This window comes from Ovis aries, chromosome X, assembly GCF_016772045.2.
Source record: "Ovis aries strain OAR_USU_Benz2616 breed Rambouillet chromosome X, ARS-UI_Ramb_v3.0, whole genome shotgun sequence".
NCBI lineage: Eukaryota > Metazoa > Chordata > Mammalia > Artiodactyla > Bovidae > Ovis > Ovis aries.
In genome coordinates, this window is record NC_056080.1 from 18,010,003 (window position 1) to 18,034,347 (window position 24,345).

Genomic DNA, 24,345 nt, shown 5'->3' on the forward strand with positions numbered 1-24,345 from the left:
CTGTAAGAAACAATATAATTGCTAATTTCTTTTCTTTTCTTAACTGGTTTAAAAGAAAATAGCACAAAATGACGTATATAATCACATGTTGGGGCCTATAACATGTATTAATAGATATGTAACATATTTGACACTAACAGTACAAAAGATGTAGGTAGAAATAAGGCTGTACTTGAATAAGGAAATAGCACTATTTGGTAACCTGAATCCACAGAAACAAATGAAAAGAATTAGGAAGGTAAACAAACAGGTTAATGTAACTCTATAAATACTTATTTTCCTTTCTTCTCTCAGCTTTGTTAAAAGATGATATTATACAGAGTAAGAATTCTAACAAAAATACAAACATTACAACTAAATAATCCCAAGTCTCCATAAGAGGTAGGTAAACTGAAGGTGCAAGAGTCCAACCTATTTGGACGGAATTGTTAGAAGTTTCAAAAATATTTCCAAAACAAATATTTGTGCTGAAATCTTGTTGACAGTCTTCCTTAAGCAAATCTATTCTTCCCAGAGAGCACAGGAGTTAACTTTGCCCCAGTTCTGCTCAAATCCTCAATAATAAAGTGTAAAAAAATAAGACATTGATAAATACATGCTCTGTGCTGTCAAAGGTTATGGCTCAAGTGAGCAGAACAGTAGCAAGAGAGGCTGGTGAAGGCTTGCCCACAGCTGGAACGGATCCTGATCCTCTGAGCAAACATTTAGCCTTAGTTTGAGAAAATAAGGAGAAAGAAGGGGAATGCATGAATTCTGAAAACAGCTGGGTGAGTTTAATGAACAGGACAGAGGAGACAGCAGGAATCTGGAATCTTGGGAAAGTAAAACTACTGATTTTGATAAAATCTTTCATAAAAGTATATAAAACTTAAAGAAATTCTACAGAAAGAAATTCGGACTAATGACTACATTTAAAAAAGCAATTCATGAACTTCCAAATGAAAGCACAGGCTCTTGAGTACAGTACTTTTGTTCTTACAAAGAATAGGCCCAAACATCTTCAAGTGATGACTTGAAGACTTTTGTTGGTGGGGAGACCAAAAATTAAAAAGAAAAACATTGATTAGCGTAACACACGTTCAATAGCAAACCAGGCTGGGATATTTATAATTGTTACATTTATAAACAGAAACATCTCAAGAATCCAACTCATTAAAACAAATTCAACAAAGACAGCTTAGTTTCCTACATAAAGGGGCATTAGAACCAGTATGCTAGGCATATTAACATGTAAACCCTTATTCCAAACACTCTTCAAGCATTTCCAAAAGGATGATTCTGATATAGTAAGTGAGGTCAGAGAGCACAGTAAAAGCCACTGGTCTCTAACACCATGAGGGTGCGGGTGAGGAATCAGTGGAACTACGACCATCTACGAACATCACCACAATGAACAGTTCATCCCATAGCATCACTAGGTTAAACAAGAGGTTGTTTTAAAAAAAAAAAAACTCTCATTACAGGGACTTTCTGGTGGTCCAGTGGCTAAGACTCCAAGCTCCCAATGCAGGGGGCCTGGGTTTTATCCCTGGTCAGGGAACTAGATCCTACATGCTACAACTAAGACCCAGCATGGCCAAATAAATAAATATTTTAATAAAATAAAAGCTCTCATTACAAATGTATGGATATATAGTCTCAAATGCTATAATTTTTAATGCCTATCTAATACACCACCTGGTGAATATATATATATATATATATATATAGTGTATACTTCATATTTCATCATTCTCATTTATTATATAACTTTGTTTGGAATTTTTTCTTACTATACACTGAGATGAACACCCCTGCATATGGCATCTTTCCACTCTGGTCTTTTCCTGAGAATAGCTTCCCAGGAGTGAGATTATTAGAGCGGGTTTAAGGTTCTCCATATGTGTGGCCAAGTTGCTGTCAAAAAGGATGGAGCAATTTATACTCCCACCAGTAGTACATACAAAGACATTTCAATTTCATCATTGTCTCAGAAGAGCTGGGTAGTGGGGTTTTTCCCCCCACATTTGCTAAGTTAGGTAACAAAGAAATAACACAATTATTGAAATGGAAAGTCAGTATCATCCCAGTTCAAGCACAGCAAGATGGTGGAGAATCTGGATGGCCATAGATGGTATCTCAGCTCCACCCCATTCTAGATGGATGACCTTGGAAAATGTTATTTGTCCATCTAAACCTCAGTTTTCTCATGTTTGAAATGAGGACAATAATACTGTCAACTTCATCAAGTGACAGAGGATTAAAGATGGTCATGGCACATAGTGGACATCCAATAAAGATTAGCTATGTTTGACAGTTCTAGACTAGACCAGACTGGGAATTCTGAACCTGGAGCCCATTAATTCTTGGGGGTCTGTGAAAGTGAATGAGAAAAAAAAAAGTTCACCTTTTTCATCATTTGCCTTTCATTGAAATATAACAGTGCCTTTGATCAGGAATGTAGGCAATACATTTTGTTTTCAGCAGGGCATGGGACTTTGTCTCTAATACAAATCACAGAATTTTTTATGTGACATTACAGTTCCTGAAGAGATCTCAAAATAACTTTTATACTTATCACTACACCAGAATTATGGCAGTTTTTAGACTTGCTGTTTGATCTTATTATTTGAGACATTAGTAAAGGAGGACATAGACTACAATATATCACTTTAAAATATTTTTGATAACTACATGCATGCATGCTAAATTGCTCCAGTTGTGTCTGACTCTTTGCGACCTCATGGACTGGAGCCCACCTGGCTCCTCTGTCTATGGGATTCTCCAGGCAAGGATTCTGGAGTGGGTTGCCACTTCCTCCTCCAGGGGATCTTCCCATCCCAGGGATCAAACTCGCATCTCTTATGTCTCCTGCTCTGGCAGGCAGGTTCTTTACCACCAACTCCACTTATATAGCTCAGTATAATTGGTTTCTTTTGTAGTAGTTTGTATTTATTTAGACATTTTAAGACTTACTCTGAGAAGGGGTCCATAGGCTCTTCCAGACTGACAAAAGAGTCCCAGGACCCCAAAACCTAAGAGCCCCTGCTCTGGACTTTAGGCAGAAGTTGCACATAGAACAAACTACCTGCAGCCCTAAAACATCAGAGTTTCTTCAGTGGGCTTCACGTATGAACAGTTACATGATAATAGGCGAGTCCCAGCCATAAACAGCTGCCAGGAGAGCAGAGCATGTTGTAGTCTCAACCTTACTGTCCATCAGGTTCAGTCATGGCCACCACCCAAGGACACCTAGGACGAGTTCCCCAGCAGGCTCCTCTGAGCCCTGTGCAAGGCGCCCTATGCAAGAAGGCCAGCACAATAACACAAGTAAAGGGGCCTCACTACACTAACACTTATTTTTTATTTATGGCAAGCAGCCTGGAGAATTTCATGGACAGAGGAGCCTGGCAGGCTACAGTCCATGGTGTTGCATAGAGTCAAACACAACTGACAGACTAACTTTCACTTTTCAGCAGCAGCTCTTTCTAACTGTGTTGCTGGAGAAGGCTCTTGAGAGTCCCATGGCCAGCAAGGAGATCAAACAAGTCAATCCTAAAGGAAATCAACCCTGAATATGTATTGGAAGGATTGATGCTAAAACTCAATACTTTGGCCATCCAATGCGAAGAGCCAACTCATTGGAAAAGACCCCAATGCTGGGAAAGATTTAAGGCAAAAGGAGAAGGGGGCGGCAGAGGATGAGATGGTTAGATAGCATCAACGACTCTGAGTTTGTGCAAACTTCAGGAGATAGCGGAGGACAGAGAAGCCTGGCAGGCTGCAGTCCATGGGGTTGCAAAGAGTTGGACACAACTTAGCAACTGAACAACAATACCAGGTCACAAAGTTGTTCAGTAATAGCACAAGCTTATTATTATTATTATTTTTTATAAACTAATTCTTTGGAGCAAAAAAAATGTGTAAGAATTTATCCCAACCAACTTCAACATGAGACTTTAAGCTTGACCTTCCAGGGAACATTTCTAAAATAACGATTAAATACATGTTTAGTCAAAAGAAGAGGGGAAGATCTAAGGCAAATGGAAGGAGGTTTAATACTACCCACGATAAGCTGATTTCCAAGCACTTACGGGAGAATGCATATCTTGATTGCTAGGAAAATGTGCCACTCTGGAGTTTAACTCTTGTAATAGAAAAGGGCTGCAAACCCTTGGTGAAAACTGGAATTCAAAAAGCACAGAGAATTGTTCCCAAGAAAATTTAGGGAGAAATTGAGCAAACTTAAGACAATTAAAAATTATTTAACATAACCATACGTGTGACAAAGTCAACTTATTAAGGAAGAAAACCTAAATCAAGCACTGCTCTAAAAAATGATAATAAGGTATAATTCTTTGTCTAGTCAGTTAAAGGAGGATTTTTAAAATCAGCACACATGCACATCAGGGAAATGCAGTTTTTTTTTTTTTAAGATCAATGCAAACAGCATTCTATGTACATTGCTAGCTTTCTATATTTATCTGGTCATAAGAGGAAAATACAGAAGCTAAGTAACAATTTCAATTGGATAATCAGACTACTGTGCCACTGAAAGGTGAATGAAGACATCCCTGCTGGAAACACGCCATGTAGCACCAACTGAGCTATTCCAACAGTCCATCTGCTTTGTTCAAATAACAGAATGGCTATCATAAAATCAGAGAATTATTTCAGAGCTGGCACAAATGGCAGTGATCACTTTATTAATAATCATCTCATTTCATACGGGAGGAAACTGATTCCCAGCAAGGTTAACCAACTGGCCCACAGATGACCACAGAGCCAGGCAAATCTCAAGTCCTCCCTCTCCCTTTCTGTAGGCTTGCTGCCACTAACTGCCAATCCTGCTTAATCCTGAAACACTCTTATATCAAGATAGACGTGATATACAAAACCAAGTGCCCAACACTAACAGATGGGTGAATGGTGTAGTTTATGGTATGTGAATTACATCTTCAAGAAAATAAATGGGTGTCATGGGACACTGGCATGCTGCAGTCCAACTAGCAAAGAGTCGGACACAACTGAATGACTCAACAACAACAAATGGCACACTAAAGACTCATTCAGCTGGTAGGCAGAATTAAATATTTCTGTTTTGGTTCTGACATTGGCCCTGTGACATGTGACACTATTCCTGTCATATTCAAGAGATACAGAGAAAAGTTTTTTTGGTTCACACCTCCAGAGTCCTGCAATTTATTTTTTTCCAGAGTACTTCAATTTAAAAGAGAACACAACCACAGGCATGAAGGGGAAAAAAAGACAAAAAGACTTGAAGGGAGAACTTAAGATGAGGTGAAAATACAAAATAGCTACACAAATGAAATAAATATTCAAATGGCAGAGATTTTTTTTACATAAATCACATTCAATGAATAAAATCCTCCCTCTCCATCTACTATGACAATTAGCCTTCTTATTTGAAATCGAGTCTTCACTAACAGAAATGGTAGAATTCTGACTCTGAACTCAGGAAACCCAAAGGATGCAGAAAGGAGAAAAGAAATTTATTTGCTTTTTACCACAGTGTCCCTAAGCAATCTACATCATCCTTGATAATCTTGGATCCCAAGCCAAAGCAAACTGAAGGAATGAGGAAGGCAAGAAAGACTAGGAGAAATTCTGTTACTCGAAACTTGAGGCCTCAGTGAGCTTACAAGCCAGGTACAAGACTTGCAGTACCACAGGCAATACCCCCAATACTACCAATGTCTGTTTCTCAAAGAATTTCCAATTTATCGCCATCATAGAGATAACTATTTTGATGGGAACAATGAATGTCTTTTAAATCTCACTGAATTTCCAGAAAAGAAAATAATCACCTAGTCCAGAGGTCAAGAACCAGATTACTTTTTTAATAACATGATCCTAGCTCGGAAATTTAACTCTGCTTTTAAAGGACCAGCTCTCAACTCTGGCTTTAGGACATGACAAATGAAAGTAAGGTCCGGTTTACTTTGAACTATCTTTTCTCCACGTACTGGGTGGAACACCTCATCTTCTCCTGGTCATTTTCCTGAGGGTCAAGGAAGGTTTATGTCCCCATGTTTCCTCTCTGCTGAGGCTACATACAGCTTCTGAATAATCATCCACCAATTCAAAAGAAAACATCATTTCTGTGCATCTCTGCCTTCGAGGTACATGCCTTAGTCTTAGGGTACATATGATTCATATATTTCTCAAATGAAATGATTACAATGCAGCAGACACTCAGGTGCACACCCAGACTCCCCTTTTCAAGGAAAGATGTATTGTCCTAGCTACTGAGAACACTGCAGCTCTCAGCCCTGCTGCCAGTCCCTTCTGGAACTGCCTCAGGTGCGGAGAGCACCTCACACCCAGTATCATTCTCCTTCCAGTGAGGGACGGATGTAGGAGTATAAAGGCCTTACCACATCATCACAACTCAGAACTACTTGGAAACTCCAGCTCCCCACGGAGGTCAGGCAAGGCTTCCACTGGGCCTGCATCCCAGCGGGATTTCTCTTTCTGCCCAATCCTGCTTCCTGCCCTCCTCTCCCTCACAGGTGATCCCAAGGGCACTCCTCAATAAATTCCCTGTTCACTGAACTCAGTCTCACAGTTTACTTCCTGGGGAGAATCAACCCACAAAATATAACGTATCTTTGAAGGTATAGTTATTTTTACAAAGGAAAATTAAAACAAAGAATACCTGTGGACTATGTACAACAATAACAGACTACCAGGAAGTTCCAAGGTTTACTAGATAAAGGAGTCTTGGGGTTGGCTATACTTTCACTCTTGTTTTCATAAAGGCTATAATTTCACTCTCGCTTTTGATCTCTCATCATATCAACAAGTCTTCTGAAGTGATAAAATGCTGAAAGGGGCTATCTTTGTTATCACTAAGTACCAGAAAATAGCCTCTAAGAATGAAAATGGATCAAAATAATATATGAAGTCACTTTTATGGAATTCTGATCAAAAACTGAATTACATTTTAACCCAAATATTGAATTATGAAGCAAAATAAGATGTGTTACAGATTTCTATGGAAAATATCTTTAAAAATAAATCTTGCAAAGGAAATTAAGAAAATTTCCTTTACAAGAATATCCAGAAGAAGAAAATATCTAGGAATAAATTTAACTGAGAAGGTAGAAGACTTGTACACAGAAAGCTATAAAACACTGCGGAAAGAAATTAAAGGAGCCCTCAATAAACAGAAAGACATTCTGTGTTTTTGGATTGGAAAACAATATTATTAAGATATCAATACCATCTAAGCGATAAACAGATACAATGCAACCCCTTTCAAAATTTCAATGGTCTTTTTTGTAGAAATGAAAAAGTTGATTCTTAAATTTACATGGAATTGCAAGTGACCTCAAATGGCCAAAAGAGTGTTGAAAAGAAGAATAAAGACAGATTTCCTGATTTTAAAAAGTACTATAATGTTACAGTAGTCAAAACAGCATGGAACTGACATAAGGGTAAACATACAGGTACATGGAACAGAATTTCAAGTCTGGAAACGAACTCTTAAATTTGTGGTCAGTTGATTCTGACAAAGGTGCCAAGAAAATTTAATGGGGAAGGAATCATCTTTTTAAGAAATGGTACCAGGACAACTGGATCAGTTCAGTTCAGTTCAGTCGCTCAGTCGTGTCTGACTCTTTGTGACCCCATGAATCGTAGCATGCCAGGCCTCCCTGTCCATCACCATCTCCCGTAGTTCACCCAAACTCATGTCCATCGAGTTGGTAATGCCATCCAGCCATCTCATCCTGTGTCATCCCCTTCTCCTCCTGCCCTCAATCCCTCCCAGCATCAGAGACTTTTCCAATGAGTCAACTCTTCGCATGAGGTGGCCAAAGTATTGGACTTTCAGCTTCAGCATTAGTCCTTCCAAACAACACCCAGGACTGATCTCCTTTAGAATGGACTGGTTGGATCTCCTTGCAGTCCAAGGGACTCTCAAGAGTCTTCTCCAACATCACAGTTCAAAAGCATCAATTCTTAGGCGCTCAGCTTTCTTCACAGTCCAACTCTCACATCCATACATGACCACAGGAAAAACCATAGCCTTGACTAGATGGACCTTTGTTGGCAAAGTAATGTCTCTGCTTTTGAATATGCTCTCTAGGTTGGTCATAACTTTCCTTCCAAGGAGGAAGCGTCTTTTAATTTCATGGCTGCAGTCACCATCTGCAGTGATTTTGGAGCCCCCCAAAATGAAGTCTGACACTGTTTCCACTGTTTCCCCATCTATTTCCCATGAAGTGATGGGATGCCATGATCTTCATTTTCTGAATGTTGAGCTTTAAGCCAACTTTTTCACTCTCCTCTTTCACTTTCATCAAGAGGCTTTCTAGTTCTCTTCACTTTCTGCCATAAGGGTGGTGTCATCTGCATACCTGAGGTTATTGATATTTCTCCTGGCAATCTTGATTCCAGCTTGTGCTTCTTCCAGTCCAGCATTTCTCATGATGTACTCTGCATATAAGTTAAATAAACAGGGGGACAATATACAGCCTTGATGTACTCCTTTTCCTATTTGGAAACAGTCTGTTGTTCCATGTCCAGTTCTAACTGTTGCTTCCTGACCTGCATATAGGTTTCTCAAGAGGCAGGTCAGGTGGTCTGTATTCCCATCTCTTTCAGAATTTTCCACAGTTTATTGTGATCCACACAGTCAAAGGCTTTGGCATAGTCAATAAAGCAGAAATAGATGTTTTTCTGGAACTCTCTTGCTTTTTCGATGATCCAGCAAATGTGGCAATTTGATCTCTGGTTCCTCTGCCTTTTCTAAAACCAGCTTGAACATCAGGGAGTTCACGGTTCAAGTATTGCTGAAGCCTGGCTTGGAGAATTTTGAGCATTACTTTACTAGCGTGTGAGATGAGTGCAATTGTGCGGTAGTTTGAGCATTCTTTGGCAGTGCCTTTCTTTGGGACTGGAATGAAAACTGACCTTTTCCAGTCCTGTGGCCACAGCTGAGTTTTCCAAATTTGCTGGCATATTGAGTGCAGCACTTTCACTGTATCATCTTCCAGAATTTGAAATAGCTCAACTGGAATTCCATCACCTCCTCTAGCTTTCACTGGATAGCCACATGTAAAAGAAAGAAGTTGGATCCCGACCTCACACCAGACAGAAAAATTAAGTCAAAATGGGTCAGAGGAATAAATTTAAGAGCCAGAACTATAAAACTTTAAAAGGAAACATAGAAGTAATTCTTTGTGACCTTGGGTTAGGCTAAGCATTCTCAGATACAACACCAAAAGCATGAGGCATAAAATAAGTGATGAGGTCTCTGAAAAGGGCCTTGCATCCAGAATCACAAAGAACTCTAACAGCTCCATAATAAGACAAAAAATCCAACTAAAAATAAGCAAAACATTTGAATAGACATTTCACCAAAAAAAGACTATGAATGGCTAATAAGCTCATGAGAAGATGCTCAACATCATGACTCACTAGGGAAATACAAAACCACAATGAGATACCACTTCATACTAAAATGGATATAATAAAAAGACAGATCATACCAAGTATTGATGAAGATGTGAAGAAGCTAGATCTCTCATTGGTGAAGGAAATGTAAAATGGTACACCCACCCTGGACATTATTTTGATAGTTTCTTACAAACTTAAACATATATTTACTATATGATCCAGCAATTCCATTCCCAGGTATCTACACAAGAGGAATGAAGACATATTTCCAACACAAACACCAGAACGTTTATAGCAACACTATGAAAAATAACTAAAAAGTGGAGACAATCCAAAAGTCCATCAATCGAAGAATATAATTGCTATAAATACATGGAATATCCATACAATAAATACTCTTCAGCAATAAAAAGGAACCACTGATACATGCTACATCATGGATGAACCTCACAAATATCATGCCAAGTGAGAGAAACTAGATGCAAAAGACCACATTATTGTATCCTTCCATTTCTATGAAAAGTCCTGAAAAGATAAATCTGTAACACATAAAGCAAATTAGTGGCTTGGGGCTGGGATAGGAATAAGGGTTGTCTGAAAACAAGTATATTGCAGGGTGATGGAAATGCTCTAAAACTGGACTGTGGTGATGGCTGCACAACTCTTAAAAGCCACTGGATGTTGTGCACACAGGTAAATTTTACAGTATGTTAATTATACCTAAATCAAGAGTTAAAAAACAAACCTGGAAGACAAGACTATGAGCATCATCTGAAAAAGAGGTGAGCACGAAAGGTGATACTATGTTTCCAAAGACCAGAAGAGCCCAGAAGGGCTGCAGGTCTGGTCCAGGCTGAAGACTACAGATTGGCTTCCCATCCTTTGCATTCCTGCAAAGCAACTGCTCCCAGAAACAGGAGCAAATGTAAGCTATCTGTGATGGCCAATTTTATCTGTCAACTGGACCAGCCACATGGTGCTCAGATTAAACATTATTTTTGCACGTGTCTGGGAGGGTGTCTCTGAATGTGATTAGCATTTGGGTCAGTGGACTCAGTCAAGTAGACTGCCCTCCCTGCTGTGGGTGGGCATCCTCCAATTCGCTGAGGCCTAACCAGGACAAAAGGCAGAGGCAGGCGGAATTCGGCCTCTTTTGCCTGCCAAACTGCTTGGTGTGGGACACTCATATCATCTTCTCTGATCTACCCTCATTGGCTTCCCAGGCCTTTGGACTTAAACTGAATTACATGACTGGCTTTCCCAGGCACCCTCATAATAAATGTCTCTATCTCCTATTAGTTCTGTTTCTCTAGAGAACCCTTACTAAATACACTATCCCTCTATCATGTGAAGCCAAGTCCCATACATCATCAGGCACAATTCTAAACACATGAAATACTCCCTGAAGACAGACATCTCAAAGCATCTTGGTTTTCATACATTCATAAATCACTTCAAGCACCCAGCTCCATGTTCACTGTGGGGCATTTAATCTGTACCTGACTTTATAATTCACCAACCACGACTATGTTGTATCTCTCTCTGTTAAAGCTGTCCATTTATCACAGTCCCACAGCGTCATCAGATTCTCTCTCCAAACCTCTGGTGTCATACAAACCATACCTCTGCTTTCAGGCAGCACTACCCTCATCCATATGGAGGGGACCAGTGAACAAACTCTTCATAAAAGTCAGCTGATTTACTTTGACATTCTATTTCAGTGTTTAATCACCATTACTGTGAGATGTCCATTCTGCTGATCCCAACTTTTTTTCCATTTGCCCTAGTTCCATGCCATCTGGAGTAGAAATAACTGCCTCCCAGCTTCATGAAAAGGGGTAACCTTTGAAAAAGACCATGAACCATACCTCTTGAGATTTGTCTCCCTTCAACTTTTCCTTTTAGGTGCTATTTTCAACCCTTCCAGTCACTTCGGGTCCTTTATGTTGTTCTCCTGAATGCTCTAAAATTTCACACCCCATCAAGCATGACAACCAGGACTGGGCACCAAATTCTAAAGTAATGTCAAACATAGCAGAGACAGTTGTTGCCAAATCCTTTAGAATCAGTTTGTTCCTAAAACAAAATAGCAAAACAAACAAAAACCTAGGGAGAATGATGCTACGGTCTAATTAGAATTACCAGGAATGTGAAGGAATTCCTAGGTGTTTATAGACAAGGGAGAATGTACCAAAAGGGAGACTATATAGGGGAATGGTAACAGAATGTTGCTAAGTTTCCTGAAGAACAAAAAGGTTTCTAGGATCTGACACAACCAACGGTCAAGATGCGAAAGAGTTGTGTTCCTTGTACCTGGCCTTAATGCAATTCTTGCTTTAAGAAATAACTGTTTCCTAGATATTCCGTGTATTAAATCCAAGTCCTGTCTTTTCACTTGTACAACAAATATGGGACGCAGACAATGAGTGCTGGAAGTTATCTATGAATGAAATGACTGAGTTCAACCTTTTCATTTTACCCATGAGGGCACTGAGGACTGGGTTCCGGGATGGAGTGATGGACAAAAGTTATTCAGAGACAGAGCTGGGAGGCTGAGTGGGGATGAACCAGTTGGCAGCTTGAGGAGGAGGGGGTTCCAGCTGTCCCCCTGAGAAATACAACCAATAGATACAGTCCTAGCCACAGCAATCCACAAAGAAAGAGAAATAAAAGGAATTCAATTGGAAAAGAAGTAAAACTGTTACTGTTTGCAGATGACATAATACTACATATAGAAAACCCTAAGGATGCTACCAGAAAACTACTAGAGCTCATCAATGAATTTGGTATTGTTACAGAATACAAAATTAACATACAGAAATCTGTTGCATTCCTATACACTAACAACAAAAAATCAGAAAGACAGATTAAGGAAACTATCCCACTTAGTATCACAATAAAAAGAAGAAAATACCAAGAAAAAAAATCTACCTAAGAAGGGAAAAGATCTCTACTCTGTGAACTATAAGACACTGATGAAAGAAATCAAAGATAACACAAACAGATGGAGAGAGACACCATGTTCTTGAATTGGAAGAACCAATATTGTGAAAATGACTATACTATCCAAAGCAATCTATAGATTAAATGCAATCCCTGTTAAACTACAAATGGTATTTTTTCACAGAACTAGAACAATAAATTTTACAATTTGTATGGAAGCAAAAAAGATCCCAAGTAGCCAAAACAATCTTGAGAAAGAAAAATCTAGCTGAAGGAATCAGGCTCCCTGACTTCAGATTATATAATACAAAGCTACAGACGTCAAGACAGTATGATACAGGCACACACCCAAAAAGAAATGTAGATCAATGAAACAGGGTAGAAAGCCCAGAGATAAACCCAGGCAAGCATTTTACATGTTCACATTCACAAAGTTAAAAATCTGAAAATACAATACTTACTGTGTTTTTCTGAGTTACCATATCCTGCAAAGAAAAGATAGGATCAATGTAGCTTTTTTCCAGAACAGTTAATTTCCCAAAGCACTTTGTCCCCATGCCATCATTTGAAACCCACTTTAGAGCAAGAGTTATTCATTTCAGACCTCCCCCGGCCCCCCATAAAAAGCTTCAAATAGAATGGAGCTCCAAGATGTGTAAAATTCATGTTCTAAGGAAAATTTACCATGATTTGTTAGCTTTGGAACTCCTGGGGACATATATGGTTATAAGGATTTTCCTGTAGCAGTGGCTATACTTCTGTCCAGCTCTTTTGAGATTTAAGTTCAGGGCTCTGAATTCCCTGCACCTTGCCTCCTCGGGGACAGCAACAAAGTGCATGGGTGGCCCACTGTGTCCTCTGGTCTGGAACCATTCGTGTCATCAATGTGAAGGCTGCAGGTCACCCTCCCGCCCCCAGTCAGCCTTCCGACAGAAGAGGTGTTGCTGAAAGAACTCCTGACACCGCACTGTAGGCATTTTATTTACATATTTTCCCAATAGGAATTTTCACACTCAAATTTGATGACAATCGTTTCAGTTAAGTTAGCATCACCGTTATGCAGCCCTCAGCTGTGCTTCATTTATATGCTGCAAGCCATTTGCTGACAAAAGAAAACAGAATTAAATAGCTGTCCTGTAAAATGTGTTTTGTGTGTTCTGAGATTTCTATTTTCTGACAAGTGCAGATCACTTTGAGTACTCATTTCCATTTTAGGAAGTATTTTTCTGTATCATTAAAAATTAAAACTTATCTAGGTCATGGGACTTTCCAGAGGAGTTCACTAAGGCACAAAAGAGGAAAAAAAGGATTGAATTGGGGAAAATATGATACACTCAGATTTCATGTCATGTTTTTCATCAAAATACAGCTTAATATTAGCCACCCTTTCACATTTTCTAATTCTAAATATTGCTAAGCGTAACTACTTTAGTTAAAATCAGTAAAGAAAAGAAATGTAAATACCGAAAGTAATTTAGATTGGTTTATAGCCTTTTGGGAAACTATTTTACAATGTAAAGCGTAACAACAAAACAGTTTCCTCTTCCACTGTCACACGAATGACTCTTAAAATACAGTACTGTGCTAGGATGCCAGAGGACATCCTGTGTCAGGCGTATGTGATATATAACACATACAGGTCACACATCTGAGACAGGTAATATTTCTACTAGGAATAATTCCAAATTATTACAGAACCCACACATATCTGGTTAATATTCAACCTTAAGAAACACAAACAAAAACGTCCAATTTGCCATCACAAAACCATGTCATTTATATACTAGTGATTTTTAATGCTAAGGGAGCTGGACATTTAGAAATGATGTCTGTGAAGGTAAAGGCTGAACCACTGGTTCTCACTCCTGGATGCACATTTTGGGGGTAAAAAAATCCCCTAGAGACTGTGACATAATTGGTCTTGGTGTGGCCTTGGTACTGGGACATTTACTCCCCAAATGATTCTGAAGTGCAGTCAAGGTTGAGTAACACTGCTGTAAACAAACTAATCTTTTATTCCTGAAATGACTTAACATAGACCAGGATTTCCTGACTGATGTTAAGATGTTAAACAATATTATCGTTCAGTTGCTAAGTTGTGTCCGACTTTTCGTGATCCCATGGACTGTTGCCCGCCAGGCTCCTTCGTCCTCCACTATCTCCTGAAGTTTGCTCAAATTCATGCCCATTGAGTTGGTAATGCTATTTAACCATCTAAACATATTAGCATTAGCTAAATTTTATAATAACTCACATTCAACCTTCAGATTTTACAAACAGGAACTTTTTTTTTTTTCTTTAAGAAAAAAAGTACTGCTATTCTAAAAAGTTTGTATCAAATTTTCAAAAATACGTTAAAAAACTTCTCAATAATTACTGAGTTACCCATGAACACACAAGTTTTCAGTTTTGCTTGGATTTAAACTGGGGAGAAAATAACAGATTAAACATTGATTACATCTGCGATCCTAAAAGTTCCTACCCATTTTGGTAAACGTTAAACATTTTCCTATTGCCGTCCAAGTTGAAATTTTTTAGAATGCATACGTTTGGATCAAATTGCCCAATATAGGATTCCAAAGGCTGTGTTTGCTTCAGTGGAAACCATCAGGAGTTTTTGCCTTCACTTTCCTAATGAGCTCAGACACACTCAAATTGCCTGCAAACACACATCAATAGCACATATGCTCACACAGTAGCCAGGAAGTTATCTGCATGAGCTAGAATTTGGGTGGGGGGGGGAGGAAGTAATCGCACAAAGAAATCTTTATTGTTTTTCTCCAACCTCATCTGCTACATGTTCATTTCAACTGAGCACACAGTATTCACAGTACTGCTTTCTCAAAATGAAGTATTTAGGAGAAGGTGAACAATACTCTTTACCTTCAAAGAAAGAGCCGTGTCAGCATCGGTGTCGTGATACAGGATCACGTTATTGGCCATATCGAAGCTCTCACGGACTCCAAGATGGTAGAAGAGTGAAGGCTGTCTGGAGACATCGCTCATGTCCACCACAGCAACATCTACAATGAACAAGGAGACAAGGTCAGCAGAGAGAGAGGTGATCTACTTTCTATTTCCTGATGATCACCAATGGTGAGCTGCTGCAATCTGTATTCTACCATTAGTCCAAAATAAGGAATGATTTGATTAAAATTACCACCATGAACTGTGGAGGAAAAGCAACAGGAATAAACACCCAAAACTGAAACTCTCTTCCTTATTCAAAGTGCTGAAAATATAGTATCACTTAAAAACTGCTTGTGAATTTATTTTAAATGTTATTTCTATTAAGAAATTTATCATATTCAAAGAATATATTTAGCTTATATACAAAGTATTAAGTGTAATGAAATGAAAAACCATGCAACCGGCATGCAGCCCAAGACACAAAGTGTTATCTGTACTGTCAGAGCTCCATGTGCCTCCCCTAATCACATCTCTCCCTCCTGCCTGGAGAGTGTCTCTATCCTGACTGCTGCACTTTTCAGTTCTCTGCATATACATATGCATAGATTATTATAGTTATGAATTCCTAAACAGTATATTGTTTAATTTTTGCATGTTTTTGAACTTTATATAAGTAGTATTACACCATATATATTCTTTGACTTGCTGGATTTTGGTGTAAAACAACCAAGCTATATGTCTAGCTTTAAGTTTACACATTTTCACTTTAGCATCTATGATAACTAGATGGCAATCTCACTAGCTACCCTGTCTACAGACATTTTATTCAATGTTTCTTTTCCTATTCCCAACTGTTGTAATGACCATTCCTGCACCATGCTTCCAGTTCCCATGTTACCATCAACTAGATAATAGACAACACAGATCACATGCCCCACGAGTTGTGAACTAGAGAGACTTCAATCAAAACAGAGGAGCAACATGGCACATCAGTACACTATTTGGCAGAAATCAACACAATTTTGTAAAGCAATTATCCTTTAATTAAAAAATAAATTTAAAAATTTTTTAAAGAGTAAAATTTGCCTAGCAGCATTGGTCACCATTTCAAACCTAGTCATTTTCCAGACAGTATCAAGAGCTCCAAGTTCGACTGGACTTCCCCACTCTGTGCAGCAGAAACTTGGGGAAATAATGTCCAAACTTAGGCTTGTGCTGCTGTGACTCACAGGAAGTCACTGCAAATCCCAATGAAACAGAACAGAGGTGAGGTGAGCAGGGGCATGAAGAAACAAAAAGGCAGAGAGAAGCCGCCTCAGCACCAGGTACCCCTGGCTCTGGGAGATCTGAGATCGAGCATCGGTAAGCCTCGGGTGGGCCTTTTATTCTCTAAATTATGGGTTGCCTGCTATATAAATGCCAGGCATTGTGTTTGGTGCCAGGGACAGAAGTGTGAACAAGGCATAATCCCTCTTCTCAAAACCATGTTTAATACAACAGGGGTGATGGGAAGGAAGCAGTGATTAGAATCAGGGTAAAGAAGGCTAAAGTGAGGGGACCAGCGACACCCCTGGGGGACTGAACCCACACTCAGGTGGAGGGTGATCAGGGAAGGCTGAAAGGATGTGTGCTGTCTGGGACCTGAAGGTGCAGAAGAGGCAGGCAAGTTGGGATGAGGATGTGGGGATGGAAAGGGAAGGAAAAAGTGTCATAGGAAGAGAGGCTAGCAAGTGCAAAGGTCAGAGGTCAGGTGGGATATAGATGTTGGGGCCACTACAAATCATTTTATGGGCCCAGAACACTTTGAGAAGAGGAACTTGGAAAGGTTAGTAGGTGTCAAGCAGGGTCTGAAGGGCATGTTAAAGAGGGCTGGACATTAGCTTGAGACAATGGGAAACCTACAGTAGGGTGTTTTTGTTTGTTTTATTATGGAAAATTTAAAATATATGTGTGTCTGTATGTAAAAGTTCAGAATAACATAATGAAACCCCTGTACCCCTCACCACCCTTAACAATTATCAATACAACCACCCTTATTTCATCTCAACTGCCATCCACACCACCCCTTTCATATTATTTTGAAGCAAATCTCTCAGAGCATATAATTTCATCCCCAAACACTTTAAAGTCTATTTTTTTAAAATATCACGAATGGCTTAAACAGCGGACTATCATATCTAAATTAACCCTTTAGAGGTTCCTGCTCAAGAAAGGACAAATGCATATGCCAAGGAAACACTTTTACAACCCAACCTGGTTAATTTATCTCAAATGGATGTCTGCCCCCCCACAGACATCTGCTCAAAAACCACACTGCAGTGGAATTAACTAGACATTTTGCCTATATGATTTTCCCCTGGACTCTATTACCTATTCAAATGATAAAGAATGTGTTTCCCAGTGATGTTATTAAGAAGTGGCAACACAGATGCTAATTCTAGGACCATGGGAAGTTCTGCAATTAAAGGAAAGGAAGCAAACGAGAGTGGGAAGGGGCAGAGCAGAGGTGAATGAAGGACATCAGCTCCAAATCATGCAGGCCATTTTCATAGGAAAGCTGCAACTTGGTAGAGCAGCTTGTTGCTAAGCAGATTAAACTTGAATCTTGATTAAACTTAAACTTGAGAGGAACATGCCCTGTCAATGTTGTGTGCTAAGACCTGCACAGTGGCCTCACCATCTCCACTAAGGAGCTTGTCTGGGGCTCCACCAAGGGTTGAAATGGAGACTTTTCTCAGTGCCTCCTTAAAACAGGGCAGAATGAAGCACAATGGCTACTGGGTGACTCAGGAGGGGAACACAGGACACGGGACACATTCCAGGACGGCAGGACAGCATGAGACTTTGTCATGCTATTGCAGAAAGGAAATCCTTTTCAAGAGGCATGGCTCAGCAAAGCTTTTACATAGTGAACTACTAAGGGAAAAAGGGTAGAAACAAAGACATGCTTGATGGAAAATGAACAAGACAGTTTCGTGTCATCCTTTGCAACAACACTCTGAGCATTTCCCGATCCCAGAAGTAAGCCAGGGCTGCCGTACCTGTGCACCCTGTATAAAGGGGATTATGACCAGAAAACACTGGGGTGAGAGGCAGCAAGCACCCAAACCAAAGGCAGCCCCTTGACTCCAGAAAAGAAGGTGGAGTAGCAGCAGTTGAACTCACCTCCTCTCGTGAAAATACCAAAATCACTAATTGCTGAACAAGCAGCAACAAAAAAGACTGGAGCCTACCAAAAAACTTTTTTTTTTTAAACATTCAAAGACAAAGAAGCAGCTACAATGAGATGGTAGGAAGGCCACTTTCACTACAATCAAATCCCATTCCCACCAGATGAGAGACCCACAAACTTGAAAGAAATCATATTGCAGAATTCCTCCTGTTCGTTTGAGAGTCCCAAGTCCCACATCAGCTCCCCAACCTGGGGTTCTGGCACTGGAAGGAGGAACCTCCAGAGCACATGACTCTGAAGGCCAGCAGGGCTTGAGTGCAGGCACTCCACAGGATGGGGGAAACAGACTCCACATTTGGGGGGCACACACAAGGTTTCCTACATATTGGGACCCAGGGAAAAGCAGTAACTGCATAGGACCGACCTGCAAGTCTTAGAGGGTCTTCTGAGGAGACTGGGGGTGGTGAGGGCAGGGGCAAGGACACTGATGGCAGAGGCCCCAGAGAACACTGACCAGTGTGAGCTCTCCTGGAGGTCCACATTTTGGCAACAAGATGGGGCCTACCCAATAGCCTACAAGTTCCGGTGCTGGAATGCCTCAGGGCAAACAACCAGCAGGATAGAACACAGCCCTCCTAACCCTCTGGCCCCAACAGCAGACAGGGAGCCTAAAGCCATACTGAGCTCAATTCTGTTCAGTTCAGTTCAGTCGCTCAGTTGTGTCCGACTCTTTGCAACCCCGTGAATCGCAGCACGCCAGGCCTCCCTGTCCATCACCAACTCCCGGAGTTCACTCAGACTCACGTCCATCGAGTCCGTGATGCCATGCAGCCATCTCATCCTCTGTCATCCCCTTCTCCTCCTGCCTCCAATCCCTCCCAGCATCAGAGTCTTTTCCAATGAGTCAACTCTTTGCATGAGGTGGCCAAAGTACTGGAGTTTCAGCTTTAGCATCATTCCTTCCAAAGAAATCCCAGGGCTGATCTCCTTCAGAATGGACTGGTTGGATCTCCTTGCAGTCCAAGGGACTCTCAAGAGTCTTCTCCAACACCACAGTTCAAAAGCATCAATTCTTCGGCACTCAGCTTTCTTCACAGTCCAACTCTCACATCCATACATGACCAGAGGAAAAACCATAGCCTTGACTAGATGGACCTTAGTCGGCAAAATAACGTCTCTGTCATAACTTTTCTTCCAAGGAGTAAGCGTCTTTTAATTTCATGGCTGCAGTCACCATCTGCAGTGATTTTGGAGCCCCCCAAAATGAAGTCTGACACTGTTTCCACTGTTTCCCCATCTATTTCCCATGAAGTGATGGGACCAGATGCCATGATCTTCATTTTCTGAATGTTGAGCTTTAAGCCAACTTTTTCACTCTCCTCTTTCACTTTCATCAAGAGGCTTTCTAGTTCTCTTCACTTTCTGCCATAAGGGTGGTGTCATCTGCATATCTGAGGTTATTGATATTTCTCCTGGCAATCTTGATTCCAGCTTGTGTTTCTTCCAGTCCAGCGTTTCTCATGATGTACTCTGCATATAAGTTAAATAAGCAGGGGGACAATATACAGCCTTGACGAACTCCTTTTCCTATTTGGAACCAGTCTGTTGTTCCATGTCCAGTTCTAACTGTTGCTTCCTGACCTGCACACAGATTTCTCAAGAGGCAGGTCAGGTGGTCTGTATTCCCATCTCTTTCATGACTTTCCCCAGTTTATTGTGATCCACACAGTCAAAGGGTTTGGCATAGTCAATAAAGCAGAAATAGATGTTTTTCTGGAACTCTCTTGCTTTTTCGATGATCCAGCAGATGTTGGCAATTTGATCTCTGGTTCCTCTGCCTTTTCTAAAACCAGCTTGAACATCTGGAATTTCACAGTTCACGTATTGCTGAAGCCTGGCTTGGAGAATTTTGAGCATTACTTTACTAGCGTGTGAGATGAGTGCAATTGTGAGCCACCTCTAAACACATAACTTGACATGGCCCTGCCCACCAGAGGAACAAGACCCAGCTCCGCCCACCAGTGGGAAGGCACCAGGCCCTCCTATCAGGAAGGATGCACAAGTCTCAGGATTGACCTCACCCACCAGAGAGCAGACACCAGAAGCAAGAGAGCTACAATCCTCCAGCCTGCAGAAAGGAGACCACAAATACAGAAAGTCAGACAAAACGTGGTGGCAGAGAAATGTATTCCAGGTGAAGGAACAAGATAAAAACCCACAAGAACAACTAAATGAAGTGGAGATAGGCAACCTATCTGAAAAAAAATTTAGATTAATGATACTAAAGATGATCCAAGACCTCAGAAAAGAATGGAGGTACAGACTGAGAAGTTAACAAGAGATGTTTAATAAAGAGCTAGAAGATTTCAAGAACAGAGATGAACAACGCAATAACTGGAATGAAAAACACACTAGAAGGAATCAACAGCAAAATAACTGAGGCAGAAGAACAAATAAGTGAGCTAAAAGACAGAATGGTGGAAATCACTGCCACAGAACAGAACAAATAATGGAAAAAAATGAGGACAGTCTCAGAGACCTTTGGGACAATATTAACTGGACTAACATTACATCATAGGAATCCCAGAAAGGGAAAACATAGAGAAAGGGCCTGAGAAAATATTTAAGGAGATTATAGCCAAAAATGAAAAGGAACATGAAAAAGGAAACACTCAAGTCCAACAAGTGTTGAGAGTCCCATACAAGATAAACCCAAGGAGGAACACAGCAAGATACATATTAATCGAACTGACAAAAATTAAAGACAAAGAAAAATATTAAAAGCAACAAATAACATGCAAGGGAATTCCCAAGAGGTTATCAGCTGATTTTTCAGCAGAAAATCTGTAGGCCAGAAGAGAGTGACATGATTTATTTAAAGTAATGAAAGGGAAAAATCTATAACCAAGAATACCCAGCAAGGCTCTCATTCAGATTCAATGGAAATATCAAAAATTTTACAGACAAGCAAAAGCTAAGAGAATTCAGCACCACCAAACTAGCTTTACAATAAAACCTAAAAGAGCTTCTCTAGGTGGAAAGGAAAAGGCCATAGTGAGAATCAAGAAAATTACGAGGGAAATCTCACCAGTAAATGCAAAGATAAAGTAAAGGCAGAAAATCATTCACACACTAATATGACATCAAAACCAGCAATCATGAGAAGAGAGAGTACAAATGCAGGATCTCGGAATGCACTGGAAATTAAAAGACCAGCAACTTAAAACAATCTTGTATATATATAGACTGTCTATCAAAACCTCATGGGAAGCACAAACCAAAAATCTACAATAGATACACACAGAAGGAAAAGCAACCCAAACAACATTCAAGACAGACATCACATCACAAGAGAACAGAAGAGGGAAGGAAGAAAAAAGACCTTCAAAAACAAATCCAAAACAATTAACAAAACGGCAATAAGAACATTCATAGTGATAATTACCTTAAATGTAAATGGACTAAATGCTCCAACCGAAAGTCAAAGACTGGCTAAATGGATAAAAAGAAAAAACCAAACAAGACCTGTATATATGCTGTCTATAAGAGACCCACTTCAGATCTAGGGATATATACAGACTGAAAATGAGGGGATCAAAAAAGGTATTCCATGCAAATCAAAATCAAAAGAAAGCTCAAGTAGCAATACTCATATCAGACAAAATAGACTTTAAAATAAGGAATACTGGACTTGCCTGGTGGTCCAGTGGCTAAGCATCCTCCTGCCAACGCAGGGGACTTGGGTTTGATTCCTGGTCTAGGAACTAAGATTCCACATGTCATGGGGCAACTGAGGCCATGTGCCACAACTGAGAGTAGCTGCCACTGGCTGCAACTGGAGAAAGCCCATGCACAGCAACAAAGAGCCATGTGCACTGCAATGAGGACCCAGCACCACCAAAAATAAAATAAATAAAAAATCTTTAAAAGAGGCAATAAGCCTATTAGAATGACTCAAGTTAAAAATTAAAAAAAAATAAAGAATGTTATAAGAGACAAAAACTGCATAATGATCAAGGGATCAATCAAAAAAGAAGATATAACAATTGTAAATATATATGAAGAAGGCAATGGCAACCCACTCCAGTACTCTTGCCTAGAAAATCCCATGGATGGAGGAGCCTGGTAGGCTACAGTCCACGGGGTCACAAAGAGTCAGACACAACTGAGCGACTTCACTTCATGCACCCAGTATATGAACACTTCAACATATAAAATCAACAGTAACAAAATAAAACGGTGGTGGACTTTAACACCCCACTTTCATCAATAGAGAGATCATCCAGACAGAATATCAATAAGGAAACACGGCCCTTAGGTAACACATTAGGCTAGATGGACTTGATATTTGCAGAACATTTCATCTGAAAGCAACAGAATACACTTTCTTCTCAAGTGCACATAGAACATTTTGCAGGATAGATCACATATCGGGCCACAAATCAAGCTTCCATAAATTTAAGAAAACTGAAATCATATCAAGCATCTTTTCTGACCACAATGCCACGAAATTAGAAATCAATTACAGGAAAAAATCTGTAAAAAAAATTTTTTTTAAAATAAACCACAACATGTGGAGGCTAAACAATATGCTACTAAACAGCCAATGGATCACTGAAGAAATCAAAGAGGAATTCCAAAAGTAGAGACAAATGACGACAAAAACACGACGGTCCAAAACCTTTGGGATGCAAGAAAAGCAGTTCTAAGAGGGAAGTTTTTTTAAAAATTTATTTTAATTGGAGGGTAATTACTTTACACATTGTGGTGGGTTTTGCCATACATCAACATGAATCAGCCATGGGTGCACATGTGTCCCCTCATCCTGAACCTCCCTCCCACCTCCCTCCCCACCCCATCCCTCTGGGTTCAGGGCAGCAGCTTTGAGTGCCCTGCTTCATGCATCAAACTCGCACTGGTCATCTCCTTTACATACGGTAATATACATGTTTCAAAGCTATTCTCTCAAATCATCCCACCCTGGCCTTCTCCCACAGAGTCCAAAAGTCTGTTCTTTACATCTGTGTCTCTTTTATAGCAATATAATCTTATATTAGGAAACCAGAAAATCTCAAATAAACAACCTAACCTTATACCTAAAGCAACACCTAAAGCACCTAAAGAACAAACAAACCCCAAATAAAGTAGAAGGACAGAAATAATAAAGATCAGAACAGAGATAAATGAAAAACAGATATAGAAAACAACAGAAAAGATGAATAACATTAAGAGCTGGCCCTTTAAGAAGATGAAATTGATAAAACTTTAGCCAGATTGATCAAGAAAAAAAGAGGGAGGGCTCAAATCAATAAAGTTAGAAATGAAGGGACTTCCTTGGTGTTCCAGTGATTAGGAATCCACCTTGCACTGCAGGGGACACAGGGTCAATCCTTGGTCAGGGAACTAAGATCTCACAGGCTGCAGAGTGACTAAGCCCACACACCAGAATGACTGAGCCCACATGCTCTGGAGCCTGTATACCACAACTAGAGAGCCCATGCACTGCAACTAAGACTTGATGCAGCCAAATAGAGAAATATTAAAAATAAAATAATTTAAAAAGAAATGAAAAAGGAGAAGTTACAACTGACACCACAGAAATACAAAGGATCATAAGAGACTACTACAAACAACTACATGTCAACAAAATGACAAATCTAGAAGAAATGCACAGATTCTTATACAATATTTTTCTTTTTAGTTTTTTATTTTTTTAATTCTAAAATCTTTAATTCTTACATGCGTTAACCCTCCTACACTGTTGGTGGGAATGCAAATTAGTACAGCCACTATGGAGAACAGTGTGGAGATTCCTTAAAAAATTGCAAATTGAACTGCCTTATGACCCAGCAATCCCACTGCTGGGCATAAAACCAGAATTGAAAGAGACACATGTATCCCAATGTTCATCGCAG

General features: G+C 39.9%; 1 protein-coding gene across 2 annotated transcripts in view; it reads right to left on the bottom strand.

The window, feature by feature from the left end:
* MAP3K15 (mitogen-activated protein kinase kinase kinase 15) overlaps nucleotides 1–24,345 on the bottom strand; it is a 148,306-nt gene that overhangs the window by 101,326 nt on the left and 22,635 nt on the right. For both annotated transcript variants that reach the window (XM_060407716.1, XM_042242252.2), the window contains exons 2-3: nucleotides 15,232–15,371; nucleotides 12,810–12,833 (exon numbers count right to left, since the gene is read on the bottom strand). In XM_060407716.1, coding sequence (XP_060263699.1) covers nucleotides 12,810–12,833; nucleotides 15,232–15,371 — 164 coding nt within the window. The remainder of the gene's footprint in view (nucleotides 1–12,809; nucleotides 12,834–15,231; nucleotides 15,372–24,345) is intronic.